Below are 19160 nucleotides of genomic sequence, written 5' to 3'. Positions count from 1 at the left end.
TTAAACGATTGAAAATGTAGTTTAAAACGTCTACAGAATAGCTTGGATGTTATTGTTCTTGTTATCCCTTCTTAACGATGCGATTCGTCGTTTAAATTGAATACAGAATCCCATTACAGGTGTAATGAAAAAAAGCTACAGCGATATGCACTAAAAAGTGAAACCTTAAGTACACAAAAGCCTAGTTAACTCTATTATAATTCATGTAAGTTATTATTTTTAGTTACAATTTTTCAAACATGAGAAAGTTTCCTGGACTTTAATATACTTTTTTTTGTGTATATTGGTCAAATTAACTAAAAAGATTTAATTAATACGTGTTTTCCACAAAATAGTTCAGAGTTTCTTAAAATGTGTAAAATTGACAACAAATACGGCCATCCTGAATTTCGTATGGTGAACATTATATTTTTGCAATTTTTAACCCTAATTTTCTTCTTTAAACAACGAAATTTTCTTTAATAAGTGGAACAAATTAATTGTTCATAAACAATTTTCTTGAATTTGTCGAAAAAGGAAATAGGAATAAAGGAATTGTTGAAAGCAACTTTCCACAAAGCTTATATTCTTTAAAATGGATTATTAAACAAAAGTAATCGTGAAAAACAAATGTGATTTTAGGCTAAACTCGATTTTAATACTCACCTTAATAGTTAAAGGCCGGTACTCTGTTTGTTGGTGCGAAAAAAGTTCCCCTCAATCATTGTTTCGCGTTGAAAAATGATAGCGTTGTTAATATATTTTGAAGGAAAAAAACAGCCATTTTGGAACTTTTTTGCGTTTGTTTCACCGAAATGTATTGACAACATCGCAAAATGTCACGAAATTATTACATATACATAGGCAACTAGTGGCTCGATTTGCACACATGCGCATACATAATAATTAAATTGAAAAAGAAGAAGCAGAAGTTATTTTACAAATAACTTTGGATTTAAAAAATCTAATTGTATAATGCAGCATTTTATTTTTTGGAACATATCAATTAATTCTTGTGATTCCATTCATTGCTAGCCCGGTACTATACATGTTGGTTGAAGTGCTAATGCTTGTTTTGCAACATCAATTACTGTGCTCCTTTTGTTAACATTTTGTTTCGTGTTTATTATCCCGATGCCCAGTATAAATGAAACGATTGTAAAATATAATTCACCAAATAAAGCTTTTATTTTGTTAACATTTGTGTTTAAATTTGATGTTTTATACATTATTTATGTTCTACAATATAGTAGCGAGTGGCTAGATGTTGGTTGCTATATTATTACGGACATACAACTCCATGTTATACTTTGTTTTATCAATAGATCAGATTACATTTTTAAATAATAATCCGATCCACTTTTGCATTATACATTCACAAAAATCAGTTCAATAAATAAATTATTTCTTAATTCACATTGCAAATGGTGCCATGTTATGAAAATACTGACTGATCGATTTACGTCAGTTTTTCAACTCGAAAAAACAAATTATCACAAATGGGAAAAATTTCGTTAGTTTTTCGCATTTTTTGCTTTTGTATGGAGTTTCAACGCGAAAACATAATTCAATTTTGTTTTCTGTGAATTCATGACCAATACCAAGTACTAAATTCAGAAATGTTATTGAATTCAAGTAATTTTCAAACATTTACGTGCAACGGTACAATTGTGCATAGCCATTAACTGTGAATGACAATGGTGATACAGGCACAATAGTATGATTGGTGGTTGTCCCTACTATAATTTTTGAAAATGGTTATTGTAACGGTATGCTGCACAAGAAAAGTGAATGCCAGACAAGAGTTGATATTCTTTCATTTAATGAGATTATGAATACGCCAATTTAGCGATGCCCAAAATAAAAAACGATCGTATACATTGTAATTCAGAAACCAGCAAACAAATTTGGAAGGTCTTCTAAAGGCATAACTTTAAAAGCACTTCAAAAATGTTCTCCCAAAGAAGTTATTTATTTTAGCTGCATAGGAAGTTCATTTGAGTCAATTTTTTATAACTCGCTTTTTTCATATTTTTAATGGAAAATTTTAAATTTTTTGTTTCATATAGGTTAACAATAGATTAAAATTTAATAAAATGGTGAAAATTATTTAAATTTTGCCGAAAAAAATGCCAAATCCATTCTAGAAAACTTACGAATTTTTGAATATATTTGATGACAAACGTTCCACACAAGCGTAAGAATGCATTAAAGGTTGAGTTAAGGTGGAATTACATACCATGCGAGCATGCGTGCGTACGTTATATATTATTGTCAAAAAAAGTTAAAATGTGGGAACTACTGTTGTTTGAGTCACACGACAAAAGTAACGTATGCATATGACGCATAAAGTTGACGAACTTTTAACTTCTCAATGCGTCGGGTGCGTTGACAACATTAAACAACATGTAAACAAATCAAGAACCGAAAGTCAATCTAAAATATTGACGAGGAATTATTGATTGATATGTATTTTAACATAATATTCTATACTTTAAAAAGTGCGTGGAATACAAAATCATAATAAAAAGCACAGGGACAAGGAATGTGATCAGCAAATTCATTGGTGTTCCGATGCATTCTGTATAACTCAATGGAAGAATCGTATTCGTCAACGCATTCGAATACAACGTACGCACGCTTGACCGCATTGTATGTGATTCCACCTTTACATACCTTGCATTAATGCGTCCGTTGATTGAAAAGTTGAATTTTCTCTTTGAAAGCAACATTTTTGTTAGAGTGCTTCAAACTGAAAAATATCAACCCTTCCATCAACGCACGGATTAACGCATGCTATGTAAAGGTGGAATTACATGCCATGCGGTCATGCGAGTGTACGTTGTATTCGAATGCGTTGACGAATACGATTCTTTAATTGAGTTACACAGCCTGCGTCGGAGCACCCATGAATTTGCTGATTACATTCCTTGCCTCTGCGCTTTTTGTTATGTTTTTGTATTCCACGCACTTTTTACAGTATAGGACTTTATGTGTTTTAACTTCAATCAATAATTTCTCGTCCCTATTTTAGATTGTTCTTCGTTTCTTGATTTGTTTACATGTTGTCAACGCACCCGACGCATTGAAAAGTTAAAAGTTCGTCAACTTTATACGTCATATGCATACGTTACTTTTGTCGTGTAACTCAAATAATTGTATTTCCAACATTTTAACTTTTTTTTTTGACAATAGCATATAACGTACGTACGCATGACCGCATGGTATGTAATTCCACCTTAACTCAACCTTAAAACTCATAAAAAGAATTTTAAAATTATTCAATTGTCAAAATATCACAAAATTTCTTAACTCACATCCAAATATATATATATATATATATATATATATATATATATATATATATATATATATATATATATATATATATATATATATATATATATATATATATATATATATATATATATATATATATATATATATATATATATATATATATATATATATATATATATATATATATATATATATTCTTGATCAGGGAGAAATTCTGAGACGATTTAAGCATGTCCGTCTGTCTGTTGTAATCACGCTACAGCTTTCAATAATGGTGCTATCGTCCTGAAATTTGGCACGGATTCGTGTTTTGTTTGCAGGCAGGTCAAGTCCGAAGATGAGCTATATCGGTCCAAGTTTTGATATAGTCCCCATATAAACCGACCTCCCGATTTGGGGTCTTGGGCTTATAATCTTCCTTCCTTAAATTGGAAATCTAGAGGTATTTTAGGACCATCCGAAGGTGTAACGAAAATGGTGCCTATCGGTCCATGTTTTGGTATAGCCCCCATATGGACCGATTTCCCGATTTTACTTCTTGGGCTTCTAGAATCCGTAGTTTTAATCCAATTTGCCTGACATTTTAAATCTAGAGGTATTCTAGGACCTTAAGGAGGTGTGCCGAAAATGGTGCCTATCGGTCCATGTTTTGGTATAGCTCCCATATGGACCGATCTCCCGATTTTACTTCTTGGGCTTCTAGAATCCCTAGTTTTTACCCAATTTGCCTGAAATGGGAAATCTAGAGGTATTCTAGCAAAATAAAGAGATGCGCCGAAAATGGTGATTATCGGTCCATGTTTTGATATAGCCCCCATATAGACCGATCTTCCGATTTTACTTCTTGGGCTTCTAGAATCCGTAATTTTTACCCAATTTGCTTGAAATTGGAAATGGAGAGGTATTCTAGAAAAATAAAGAGATGTGCCGAAAATGGTGATTATCGGTCCATGTTTTGATATAGCCCCCATATAGACCGATCTTCCGATTTTACTTCTTGGGCTTCTAGAATCCGTAATTTTTACCCAATTTACCTGAAATTGGAAATCTAGAGGTATTCTAGGAAAATAAAGAGTTGTGCCGAAACAGGTGATTATCGGACCATGTTTCTTGGGCTTCTAGAGTCTGTAGTTTTTATCCAATTTGCCGAAATTGGAAATGTAGAAACATTCTAGGACCATAAAGGGGTGTGCCGAATATATTGAGTATCGGTACAGTTTTTGATATAGCCCCGTTTCAAATCAAGGCGTTATTTCATCCTTTTCTTGCACTTACAAGAGATGTTTATGATTCCTCTAAAACTCAAACAAAAAATGGTTCCTATAAATTCAGAATCTGATCTAGTCTTCATAGGTAAAATCTTTACAATTATCTGTGGGAAGCGTACTGGTTGAACTGATCTGCTTGGGAAAATATCTGTCATCGAACCCCCTGAAATTTTCAGAGGAAACTGTTATATTTGATTCATGGTGGTGGGTATTTAAGATTCGGCCCGGCCGAACTTACTACTGTATATACTTGTTTTTCGAGTGTTGTTGGTAAGGTTGGCTGATAAGTCCCCGGTCTAACAAAGAAAAGCACATTTTTTTGTAAAAATTCGTTTTTATTATTCAACATAGTTCCCTTCAAGAACGATACAACGATTATAACGACCTTCCAATTTTTTGATACCAATTTGGTAGTACTCCTTCGGTATTGCCTCAAAATAGGCCTCAGTTTCGGCGATCACCTCTTCATTGCAGCCAAATTTTTTCCCTGCGAGCATCCTTTTGGGGTCTGAGAACAAGAAAAAGTCGCTGGGGCCAGATCTGGAGAATACGGTGGGTGGGGAAGCAATTCGAAGCCCAATTCATGAATTTTTGCTATCGTTCTCAATGACTTGTGGCACGGTGCGTTGTCTTGGCGGAACACTTTTTTCTTCTTCATATGGGGCCGTTTTGCCGCGATATCGACCTTAAAACGCTCCAATAACGCCATATAATAGTCACTGTTGATGGTTTTTCACTTTTCAAGATAATCGATAAAAATTATTCCATGCGCATCCCAAAAACAGAGGCCATTACTTTGCCAGCGGATTTTGAGCCTTTCCACGCTTCGGAGACGGTTCACCGGTCACTGTCCACTCAGCCGACTGTCGATTGGACTCAGGAGTGTAGTGATGGGCCCATGCTTCATCCATTGTCATATATCGACGGAAAAACTCGGGTGTATTACGAGTTAACAGCTGCAAACACCGCTCAGAATCATCAACACGTTGTTGTTTTTGGTCAAATGTGAGCTCGCGCGGCACCCATTTTGCACAGAGCTTCCGCATATCCAAATATTGATGAATGATATGACCAACACGTTCCTTTGATATCTTTAAGGCCTCTGCTATCTCGATCAACTTCATTTTACAGTCATTCAAAATCAATTTGTGGATTTTTTGATGTTTTCGTCGGTAATGCTTATGGTCATTCAAAATCATTTTGTGGATTTTTTTGATGTTTTCGTCGGTAACCACCTCTTTCGGGTGTCCACTGCGTTCACCGTCCTCCGTGCTCATTTCACCACGCATGAATTTTGTATACCAATCAATTATTGTTGATTTCCCTGGGGCAGAGTCCGGAAACTCATTATCAAGCCAAGTTTTTGCTTCCACCGTAAAAATTCCTTCAGAAAACAGTATTTTATCAAAACACGAAATTTCTTTTTTCCATTTTTTTTACAATAACAAGAGTTGCTTCACAAAAGACGCTCTATCTCACAAACTAATTGACTTACAGACGTCAAATTTTGACACGAATCATTTGAAGGTTGGTACTATATAAAAATAATATACATTTAATACTAGCGACGCCATCTATGTGTCAGACCGCGGACTTATCAGCCAACCTGTTATAGCATCACTTCTTCAATATTTTGGAAGTGAATTAAAAAGTTTTGTGATATTTTTACAAATAAATAAGTTTTATAATTTTTTGAAATTTCATATGCTTTTTAACGCTTGCCAGAAACTAGAGGTATGCGCGTGACACGAAATTCTCGTGATATGCGTGATTAACACGTGAATAACGTGAGTCGTGAACAAAATCCAAAGGAACTCTCGTGAATGTGCGTGAATGGGACTAAAATAAATATTTCGTGCGTGAGGAATAAAATCGGTTCGTGAATGTGCGTGAATAAAATTTCTGCAAAATCACGCTCACGAAAATAATCAAGATTTAATTCACACTCGTATGTTATCTGAAATTAATTTGGCTCACGAACATATTCTATTTTTAAACTTTGTTACCTTTGCTGATTTCCGTTTGTAAAATATCGTGAGTCTCGTGAATTTGTAGTTCTTGCGTGAGCGTGCGTGAGTACTGGTTTTCATTTCGTGAATGTGCGTGAGTGGGATTGGCTACCACACGTATCATGTGTGAATAAATATTTTGCTTCGTGAATGTGAGTGAAATTTCAGTCACGCGCACACCTCTACCAGAAACGTTCGACCTTAAATATTTTCAAATATTCGCAATTTTTCTAGAATGGATTTAACATTTTTTCGACAAAGTTAAAATAATTTGTACCATTTTATTAATTCTTATTTGAAACGAAAAAAGTTAAAATTACCCATTAAAATATGAAAACAGCGAGCTATATTTTTTTTTTATTTATTTATGTATTTATTCATTTGTCTATACAAAATTCATATTAAAAGAACTTCCTGTGTAGATAAAATAAAGAACGTCTTTGGGAGGAAATTTTGTGGAAGTGCGTTTAAAATTGTGCCAATTTGCTGGGCGGCTCTTTATATTAGTTCTTTTTTTTTTTGGGAGGAAAACTTTTTTCCGCTTACATTGTATAATTATAATTATCTTGAATTGATTTTTAATCAATTTATTTGCCCAACCAATTTGGAACATTTGGAATAGTGCAGAGACTGCAATAATTTATACCATCCTTAATTTGGCTCTACGGCACACCGATCATATGAATGTGAGGCACATATCAATTATGACGTTCGTGGCGACAGGTTGAAAATGTAAAATAGCTATGATTGATAGCGATCAAACAAATCAATTTTTTTTATATAAACGACAGATGTTTGTAACACCCAGTGGAGATATTGGAATTCATGAATTCCATTGTCCATCTTTTTAAGGCAAATAGTTTACACAAAAAATGCATAACTGCAGCACTCTGTAATGAAAGTTCCCAAATAAGTCTATCACTGTCTATAAAGGGGAATTTCTTATAAGATGGAGAACAAAATAAGTTAACCCATTTTTTTCTCAAAATATTTTATTAATGAAAAAACCATATAAATTTAAGACATTCTATAAAAGGATATTACTAATAACATGAGATGGAAATCGAAATGACCCAACTTCTTTTTTTTTCATTTTTTTTCATTTATCTTAGCAGAATTAGTATGGATTTAAACAATCATATATGGGCCAGAGTTCGGTCATGCCGAATCTTATGTACCCTTCACCATGGATTGCGTAGAAAGTTCTATTAAGGACTGTCATTCTAAATCGAACAATAAAATTTACAAAAATATAGCGCATTACTTTGATGCATTACATATCAGCCACACTTTATATAGATGGAAATCGATATTTGATATTTATGGAAATATTAAAAAATATTTGTACATTAAGTTCTTTTGCATTTTACGCTATATTGGCTATATCGTTCTAATCATTTTACACCTTGCTTAGTTTCATATAAAAACTACTGTTCTTCTATGTTAAGGGAGCAGATCAGTCATCATTTGTCATCAGTGCAGTGTTGAAGATTTTGAGCAGTACCATGAAATTGGTAAGAGGATAAATTGTGTGTTAAGTGAAAAAAGCGAATCTAATTTTGAGACTTTAAGTAAAAATAAAGGACTACGAGTATATGAATTCAAAAACGGAGAAGGCAAAGCCAAAAAAAAAGGAACTAACGGAATTTTAATACACCCTCCTGTATAGATGAGAATCAGAAGTAGGGGCTTCACAAAAAATCTTAATTTAATGAAAATATAAAGAGTTAATAATACGAGAATGGTTCAATAAGTGGTGATTTATTTTGCAAAATACATATAAATTCATTGGTGTATACCGGAAACGAAGAAAGATCGAAACACTGGACCCATTACATGGCGAGCATGCACCACAGAAGCCGGAGAATGTTCCATCGGCCAGAAATACGGTGTTCTTATGGGATGCATAATGTTTGCTCCACATGTACTACCTGCATATGGCAACTGAAAGGAAAGGAAATTTTCATTGGTCTGAAATTTCGTTTCGCAGAAAAGATTTTCTTTGTAAAATGAGAAGACACCTGATTTGGTCCAACCTTAAAAAGTTGTGACCCCTTCTCATCAATGAGAGCTGACCTTTACTATATATGGCACAATACATTACAGTGCGAAAAAAATATTAAGACAGTTAAATTTAATAGTCTTCGCCGTAGTTTATTTTTTCTTCATTGGTATGTCAATGCTACAATACAAAACAAGTAAGGAAAGTCTAAAGTCGGGCGGGGCCGACTATATTATACCCTGCACCACTTTGTAGATCTAAATTTTCGATACGATAGATTAGGTTAGGGCTACATATAAAGGTTTGTCCCAAATACATACATTTAAATATCACTCGATCTGGAAGAATTTGATAGACTTCTACAAAATCTATAGACTCAAAATTTAAGTCGGCTAATGCACTAGGGTGGAACACAATGTTAGTAAAAAAAATATGGGAAACGTTTAAATCTGAAGCAATTTTAAGGAAACTTCGAAAAAGTTTATTTATGATTTATCGCTCGATATATATGTATTAGAAGTTTAGGAAAATTAGAGTCATTTTTACAACTTTTCGACTAAGCAGTGGCGATTTTACAAGGAAAATGTTGGTATTTTGACCATTTTTGTCGAAATCAGAAAAACATATATATATGGGAGCTATATCTAAATCTGAACCGATTTCAACCAAATTTGACACGCATAGCTACAATGCTAATTCTACTCCCTGTGCAAAATTTCAACTAAATCGGAGTTAAAAATTGGCCTCTGTGGTCATATGAGTGTAAATCGGGCGAACGATATATATGGGAGATATATCCAAATCTGAACCGATTTCAAGCAAATTTGGCACGCATAGTTACAACGCTAATTCTACTCCCTATGCAAAATTTCAACTAAATCGGAGCAAAAAATTGGCCTCTGTGGGCAAATGAGTGTAAATCGGGCGAAAGCTATATATGGGAGCTATATCTAAATCTGAACCGATTTTGCTGATATTTTGCAAGTTTTTCGAGACTCATAAAATATTCGGATGTACGGAATTTGAGGAAGATCGGTTGATATACATGCCAATTATGACCAGATCGGTGAAAAATATATATGGCAGCCATAAGCGTAGGAAGGCCTCTGGGGAGGGGGCTTAGACCCCCCAGAAAAATTTTAGCCCCCCCCAGAATTTGAAACTGTATTTATGATTTTCCATTTTTCAATAAATGTCAATAGTTTTTTTTAATTTTTTTTTAACAATTAAACAAGTATATACAATCGCACAAAGTTCCGCTAAAGACTTTCATGAACAATCGAATTACTTGGGTTGTGGTAGCAGTTGCCGATGACAATGTTTGAAGTCAGATAGTTATGAAATAAAGCTGTGGTTGACCTTTTGATTGATTTAGTTTAGTCAATTTAATTAAAAAAATAGTAATTGATATTAAAACTATTCTTTCATAAATTAATATCTTAATAATGCTGCGAAAAAGCATCGCCAAAAAAGTACTGAATTGTTCTTTTTGGGTCTAGAAGTGGGGCAAAATTGGCGGAGAAGCAATGAATGTAATATGATCTTTTCATAGGACAAATGTCCACCGTTTCAACAGCCATTGCAATGAATTTGCATCACTTCTTAAGGTGAGATCAGAATTCAGTGTTTTGAATGTGAATTAAAAAATTTTGTGATATTTTCCCAAATAAATAATTTTTTTATTGTTTTTATGATTTTTAATGCATTCTGACGCTTGTTTGAAACGTTTTTCCTCGAATAATTTCCAAAATTATCTATTTTTCTATAATGGATTTAGCAGTTTTATGGCAAAATTTGAATAATTTGTACCAATTTATTTATTCTTACTCTTTTTTTAAACTATTTGAAAAAAAAGAAAACAAAAAATTACACATTAAAATATGAAAAAAATGAAGTAAAAAAACTGTGTAGTTAAAATAATTGAGGACATTTTTGGAAGTGCTTTTAAAGTTGTGGCTTTAGAACAACTCACAATTTTTTTACTGGGAAAAGTGTGAAACTACTTTTAGTTGCTTTATTATAAATTAATTGTCGAGTTATTTTGATGTCTAATTTTTTATTCAATTTTATGAAATAAAACATTAATTGAACCTATAAGTTCAGTCTATAAATTTTTAGCTAGGGGGGCTATAGCCCCCCCTAGGAAAATTGCCTAGCTACGCTAATGATGGCAGCTATATCTAAATCTGAACCGATTTTTTCCAAAATCAATAGGGATCGTTTTTGAGCCGAAACAGGACCCTATACCAAATTTTAGGACAATCGGACTAAAACTGCGAGCTGTACTTTGCACACAAAAATACATCAACAGACAGACAGACAGACAGACGGACAGACAGACAGACGGACAGACAGACAGACGGACATCGCTTAATCGACTCAGAATTTAATTCTAAGCCGATCCGTATACTAAAGGGTTGGTCTATGATTACTCCTTCTTGGCGTTACATACAAATGCACAAACTTATTATACCCTGTACCACAGTAGTGGTGAAGGGTATAAATATGGGAAACATTTAAATCTGAAGCAATTTTAAGGAAACTTCGCAAAAGTTTATTTATGATTTATCGCTCGATATATATATATGTATTAGAAGTTTAGGAAAATTAGAGTAATTTTTACAACTTTTCGACTAAGCAGTGGCGATTTTAAAAGGAAAATTTTAGTATTTTGACCATTTTTGTCGAAATTAGAAAAACATATATATGGGAGCTATATTTAAATCTGAACCGATTTCAAGCAAGTTTGGCACGCATAGATATAATGCTAATTCTACTCCCTGTGCAAAATTTCAACTAAATCAGAGTTAAAAATTGGCCTCTGTGGTCATATGAGTGTAAATCGGGCGAAAGCTATATATAGGAGCTATATCTAAATCTGAACCGATTTCAATAAAATTTGGCACACTTGACTACACTACTAATTGTACTCCTAGTGCAAAATTTCAATCAAATTGGGTTAAAACTCTGACTTCTGGGATCGTATTATAAAATTTGGCACACTTGACTATACTACTAATTGTTCTTCTTGTGCAAAATTTTAAGCAAATTAGGGTAAAACTCTGGCTTCTGGGGGCATATAAGGCCAAATCGGGCGAAATATATATATGGGAGCTATATCTAAATCTGAACCGATTTCTTCCAAAATCAATAGGGTTCTATTCTGAGCCAAAACACATACTTGTGCCAAATTTGAAGTCGATTGGACTAAAACTGCGACCTAGACTTTGATTACAAAAATGTGTTCACGGACAGACGGACATGGCTATATCGACTCAGCAGCCCACCCTGAGCATTTTTGCCAAAGACACCATGTGTCTATCTCGTCTCTTTCTGGGTGTTGCAAACATATTTATGCACTAACTTATAATACCCTGTTCGACAGTGTGGCGCAGTGTATAAAACAAAACAACAAGTATATACGGTCGTTAGTTCGGCCAGGCCGAATCTTATGTACCCTCCACCATAGGTTAGGTTAGGTGGCAGCCCGATGTATCAGGCTCACTTAGACTATTCAGTCCATTGTGATACCACATTGGTGAACTTCTACATATCTTCCATGTTAAGCTCAATGACAAGGGACCTCCTTTTTATAGCCGAGTCCGAATGCTTTGAAGCCCTCTCACCAGCATTACTGAGGTGGGATAATCCACCGCTGGCAAGGTATCTTAAAACTTCTTAACACCGTTTTCTAAATTGTAAGTTAGTTGATACGGGGTACATATTAAAAAAAAACCGATTAAATACGTATATCTTTCAGTTGGACAAAATTTTCTATAGTAATAAAATTTTGACAAAATTTTCTATTGTAATAAAATTTTGACAAAATTTTCTATAGAAATAACATATTGGTACATTATTTTTGGCGATATGGACCAATTTTTGCGTGATTGGCGATCGGCTATATATAAATATAGAAATATAGATCAACAGGATCGGATGAGGTTTGCTCTTCCAAGAGCCTCCGGAGTTGAAATCTTGGGATCGGTTTATATGGGGGCTATATGTAATTATGGACCGATATGGACCAATTTTTGCATGGTTGTTAGAGACTATATACTACCACCACGTACCATATTTCAAACGGATCGGATGAAGTTTGCTCCTCCAAGAGGCTCCGGAGGTCAAATCTGGGGATCGGTTTATATGGGGGCTATATGTAATTATGGACCGATATGGACCAATTTTTGCATGGTTATTAGAGACCATATACTAACACCACTCCTCCTCCAAGATGCTCCGCAAGCCAAACCCAGGGGTAGGTTTATAAGGGGGCTATACGTAAAAGTGGTCCGATATGGCCCGTTTGCAATACCATCCGACCTACATCAGTAGTAACTACTTATGCCAAGTTTCAAGTCGATAGTTTGTTTCGTTCGGAAGTTGGCGTGATTTCAACAGACGGACGGACATGCTTAGATCGACTCAGATTTTCACCATGACCCAGAATATATATACTCTATGGGGTCTTAGAGCAATATCTCGATGTGTTACAAACAGAATGACAAAGTTAATATACCCCCATCCTATGGTGGAAGGTATAAAAAATAGAAAATTCGGTTTAATTTTAGAAAATTTTTACTAAACAGTATTACAATCACAGATGTCAAAATAATTCGACAAATTCAAGAAAATTTATAAAGCATAATAATTTTTTATCACTTGTAAAAGAAAATATCGTACACTGGGAAAAACATGCCCGGTTCCAAAGACTTTGTCTTTACTCTAATGATTTTGGTGCACTCAAAAAACAGTGAAACCACGAGGAAGCAAAATTTTGGTCAGTATAGGAAAATTTAGGTTAATTTTAGAAAATTTTAAATAAACGCAGATGTCACGCCGATTTCACAAACATAAGTAAATGTTTTTTTTCGACACATTAAGGAAAATTTATTTATAAAAATTGATTTTTTTCACATGTTAACTAAAATTTTGAAGTTTGAAGAAAAATAAATGGAGTACAAAATTGCAAAAATATGATTATTGCTAAAATTTACAAATTTTAAGAATTTCTGGAGTATTTTGTGGGAGACATGAATTTAGTAAATCTTTATGCTTCATTTGTGTATAATTCTCCAACTTTTTTAGTTCATTTAACTCACGTACACAAAAAATTATTAAAGTCAAGAAATCTTTCTCAAAACATAATAATTCCATGGACTAAAATAGAATTAAATTGGCTTTAGTGTCATTGTATAAGCAATGACGTGTCTTCTGATATGCCTGACTAAAAAAAAATATAACATAATTCTATACCACCACTTTTTATGTTTCGTTTTTTGTTTTGCAGATCTTATTGATTACCATGGCCGTCTTGTGCACTGTCAGTGCCGTTGCTGCTACACCTGTTGCTAAGGCCCAGTACGTCCATAGCTATGGTGGAGTGTATGTACCCACTGTGCCTAGAATTTCATATCCCACTTATGCTACAACTTGGGGCACTTATCCTTACACATATCCGTATGGTTATGCTTACGGTTACAGTTATGGATATCCCTATGCTTATTCATATCCTTACGCAACAACTGCCGTATGGAGAAAATAATTTTTTCTCCATACTAAGAAAATGAAATGTTATACAATTGATTTGTAAATATAAAATACAATAAAATAATATAATAAAATAAAAATAAAATAATCGATTTGTTTACTCTACAATCAAAAATAAAAAATAGTGTTAGTTATGGTATTGATTCCGAGTAAAAGATGCGGCTTTTTTTAAAATAAAAAGAGTGTAAAAATTATATCTTTGGAACTCAAATTTTTTAACACAATATTTTTAAGTGCAAGCATATACTGTTCATAAACTAGTATAACATGTTTGGGACATATTTGTTAATATGTTAGAACATATTGTGTTTGGGACATAAAATGTTTGTAAATATAATATGCTTAGATGCAAACATATATTAATTTAGAAATAGGCTATAAACACATATGTGTTTAGAAAGAGAGACCTAGAGAGTATGCTGCAAGTAAAACAAGTATATACGGCCGTAAGTTCGGCCAGGCCGAATCTTATGTACCCTCCACCATGAATTGCGTAGAAACTTCTACGAAAGACTGTCATCCACAATCGAATTAATTGGGTTGTGGTATCTTAAAACTTCTTAACATCGTTTTCTAAATTGTGAGTTAGTCCATACGTGGTATATATTGGACAAAAAAGGTATGTATAGGTAAGTCTACAAATAATTACGAATCGATATGGACTTTTGCACGGTACGTAGAGAGCCAGAATTTAAATATGGGGGTCGCTTATATGTGGGCTATATACAATTATGAACTTGATATAGACCAAGTTTTGTGTGATTGGGGATCTATTTATCTGAGGGCTATATATAACCATAGACCGAAATGGACCTAGTTAGGCATGGTTGTTAACGGCCACATACTAGCACAATGTACCAAATTTCAACTGACTCGAATGAATTTTGCTCCTCCAAGTGGCTCCAAAATCAAATCTCGGGATCGGTTTATATGGGGGCTATATATAATTATGGACCGAATCGGATGAATTTTGCTCTTCCAAGGGGCTCCGGAGGTCAAATCTGGGGATCGGTTTATATGGGGGCTACATATAATTATGGGCCGATTTCGACCAATTTTTGCATGGGTGTTTGAGGCCATATATTAACACCACATACCAAATTTCAACCGAATCGGTTTAAGTTTGCTCTTCCACGAGGCTCCGGAAGTCAAATCTGGGGATCGGTTTATATGGGGGCTATATATAATTATGGACCGATGTGGAACAATTTTTGCATGCTTGTTAGAGACCATATACAAACACCATGTACCAAATTTCAGGCGGATCGGATGAAATTTGCTTCTCTTAGAGGCTCGGCAAGCCTAATCGGGGGATCGGTTTATGTGGGGCTATATATAATTATTGACCGATTTTGACCAATTTTTGCATGATTGTTAGAGATCATATACCAACATCATGTACCAAATTTCAGCCGGATCGGATGAAATTTGCTTCTCTTTGAGGCTCCGCAAGCCAAATCTGGGGATCGGTTTATATGGGGGCTATATATAATTATGGACCGATATGGACCAATTCTGGCACGTTTATTAAAGATCATATACTAACACAATGTTCCAAATTACAACCGGATTGGATGAAATTTTCTTCTCTTTGAGGCTCCGCAACCCAAATCTGGGGATCGGTTTATATGGGGGCTATATATAATTATGGACCGATGTGGACCAATTTTTGCATGATTGTTAGAGACCATATACCAACATCATGTACCAAATTTCAGCCGGATCGGATGAAATTTGCTTCTCTTTGAGGGTCCGCAAGCCAAATCTGAGGATCGGTTTATATGGGGGCTATATATAATTATGGACCGATGTGGACCAATTTTTGCACGGTTGTTAGAGACCATATACCAACACCATATTCCAAATTTCAGCCGGATCGGATGAAATATGCTTCTGTTAGAGGCTCCACAAGCCAAATCTGAGGGTCCCTTTATATGGGGGCTATACGTAAAAGTGAACCGATATGGCCCATTTTCAATACCATCCGACCTACATCGATAACAACTACTTGTGCCAAGTTTCAAGTCGATAGCTTGTTTCGTTCGGAAGTTAGCGTGATTTCAACAGACGGACGGACGGACGGACGGACATGCTTAGATCGACTCAGAATTTCACCACGACCCAGAATATATATACTTTATGGGGTCTTAGAGCAATATTTCGATGTGTTACAAACGGAATGACAAAGTTAATATACCCCCATCCTATGATGGAGGGTATAATAAAGATGTTTTTCAAAGTTTCTAGAATTCTACCAAAAATGGTAGATTTTTTTACTTTTTCTATATAAATATATTTTTTACAAAATTTCCTGTAGAAATACATTTTTGAGAAAATTTTATGTACACGGACGAAAAGACTGTTTTTCATGTGTTTGAGTGTAAAAATTATATCTTTGGAACTCAAATTTTTTAACACAATATTTTTAAGTGCAAGCATATACTGTTCATAAACTAGTATAACATGTTTGGAACATATATGTTAATATGTTAGAACATATTGTGTTTGGGACATAAAATTTTTGTAAATATAATATGCTTAGATGCAAACATATATTAATTTAGAAATAGGCTATAAACACATATGTGTTTAGAAAGAGAGACCTAGAGAGTATGCTGCAAGTAAAACAAGTATATACGGCCGTAAGTTCGGCCAGGCCGAATCTTATGTACCCTCCACCATGAATTGCGTAGAAACTTCTACGAAAGACTGTCATCCACAATCGAATTAATTGGGTTGTGGTATCTTAAAACTTCTTAACATCGTTTTCTAAATTGTGAGTTAGTCCATACGTGGTATATATTGGACAAAAAAGGTATGTATAGGTAAGTCTACAAATAATTACGAATCGATATGGACTTTTGCACGGTACGTAGAGAGCCAGAATTTAAATATGGGGGTCGCTTATATGTGGGCTATATACAATTATGAACTTGATATAGACCAAGTTTTGTGTGATTGGGGATCTATTTATCTGAGGGCTATATATAACTATAGACCGAAATGGACCTAGTTAGGCATGGTTGTTAACGGCCATATACTAGCACAATGTACCAAATTTCAACTGACTCGGATGAATTTTGCTCCTCCAAGTGGCTCCAAAATCAAATCTCGGGATCGGTTTATATGGGGGCTATATATAATTATGGACTGATATGGACTTTTGGCACGGTTGTTAAATATCATGTACTGACATCACGTACCAAATTTCAACCGAATCGGATGAATTTTGCTCTTCCAAGGGGCTCCGGAGGTCAAATCTGGGGATCGGTTTATATGGGGGCTACATATAATTATGGGCCGATTTCGACCAATTTTTGCATGGGTGTTTGAGGCCAAATATTAACACCACATACCAAATTTCAACCGAATCGGTTGAAGTTTGCTCTTCCACGAGGCTCCGGAGGTCAAATCTGGGGATCGGTTTATATGGGGGCTATATATAATTATGGACCGATGTGGAACAATTTTTGCATGCTTGTTAGAGACCATATACCAACACCATGTACCAAATTTCAGCCGGATCGGATGAAATTTGCTTCTCTTAGAGGCTCGGCAAGCCTAATCGGGGGATCGGTGTATATGGGTGCTTTATATAATTATGGACCGATGTGAACCAATTTTTGCATGATTGTTAGAGACCATATACCAACACCATGTACCAAATTTCAACCGTATCGGATGAAATTTGCTTCTCTTAGAGGATCGGCAAGCCAAATTTGGGGGTCCGTTTATATGGGGGCTATACTTAAAAGTGGACCGATATGGCCCATTTGCAATACCGTCCGACCTACATCAATAACAACTACTTGTGCCAAGTTTCAAGTCGATAGCTTGTTTCATTCGGAAGTTAGCGTGATTTCAACAGACGGACGGACGGACATGCTCAGATCGACTCAGAATTTTACCACGACCCAGAATATATATACTTTATGGGGTCTTAGAGCAATATTTCGAATTTCATTAATTTTTTTGCCCTAAGGTGAAACATAATATGCCCTAAGGTGAAACATAATATGTTTGAATAATACAAACAATATTTTGTTTGGACCAATCCTGAAAATATATATGCTTGAAGCAAACTGTGTTTGGTGTACGAGGAATCGTAGGAATAAAATTTTGACCAAATTTTCTATAAAATACAGTTTTGACAAAATTTTCTATGGAAATAAAATTTTGGGAAAATTTTCTATAGAAATAAAACTTTGACCAAATTTTTTATAGAAATACAGTTTTGAAAAAAGTTTCTGTAGAAATAAATATATGAGAAAAATTTTCTAAAGAAATAAAATGTTGACCAAATTTTATATAGGAATAAAATGTTGACCAAGTTTTCTATAGAAATAAAATTTTGACCAAATTTTGTATAGAAATAAAATTTTGACCAATTTTTCTATAGACATGAAAGCTAAAGTCAAAATCACTAATATATTTCAAATTCGACAATTCAAGGGATATTTATACACCCTCAAAATCGTCGCTAATAGGATGGATTATTCATTCATTCGAAGAAAAAACATTTTTTCATACTAACCACAAAAATTTGATTAAAAACTGCAAAATAAGATTTTTTTTTTAAATTTTGGTAGATTTTTTTTTACCACAAGAAAAATTCTTTCTACCGGAACGAAATTTTAGATAAACGAAATTCCCTATTTTATAAAGTATTATTATTTTTGGGAGCAATTTAACACGAGTTTACGACAAAAGATATAAAAATTGTTCCTTTTTTTTAAGAAAAATGTTTAGCGTCAAAAAAATCTTCGATTGTCAAAAGTTTCGTTCCCGGAAAACTCTTCTTTATCTTGTTTGAAATTAGCATACTGATCCCATTCATTTTGTAGTACAAAAGAGAAATTGACAAGAGCTACAGTGTTGCCTGATTTTTCCCTGAATTAGGGATATTTTTTCGTGGAAGGGGGCGCTGGGGAAATTTTCATAAATTGTTGGGACATTTTCATGAATTTCTTTTTATACCCTTCACCACTACTGTGGTACAGCGTTACCGTTGGGAATTTTCAAAAAGTGGCAAACGTCAAAAAAATGGGCACA

At 34.3% G+C, this 19160-nt stretch overlaps 1 protein-coding gene across 1 annotated transcript; it reads left to right on the top strand.

Annotated features, from left to right (window-relative positions):
• The first annotated feature begins 7980 nt into the window (after positions 1-7980).
• LOC142234859 (uncharacterized) lies at positions 7981-14196 on the top strand. Its single transcript, XM_075306064.1, has 2 exons — positions 7981-8070; positions 13849-14196. Exons 1-2 carry the CDS (start codon positions 8062-8064, stop codon positions 14101-14103), a joined length of 264 nt encoding a protein of 87 aa, XP_075162179.1. The 5' UTR covers positions 7981-8061; the 3' UTR covers positions 14104-14196.
• Positions 14197-19160: the final 4964 nt, after the last annotated feature.

The sequence above is a fragment of the Haematobia irritans genome, chromosome 4 (genome assembly GCF_050003625.1).
Source record: "Haematobia irritans isolate KBUSLIRL chromosome 4, ASM5000362v1, whole genome shotgun sequence".
NCBI classification, from domain to species: Eukaryota; Metazoa; Arthropoda; class Insecta; order Diptera; family Muscidae; genus Haematobia; species Haematobia irritans.
The sequence above is the reverse complement of the archived record's forward strand: the minus strand, read 5'-3'. Positions and strand labels throughout refer to the sequence as shown.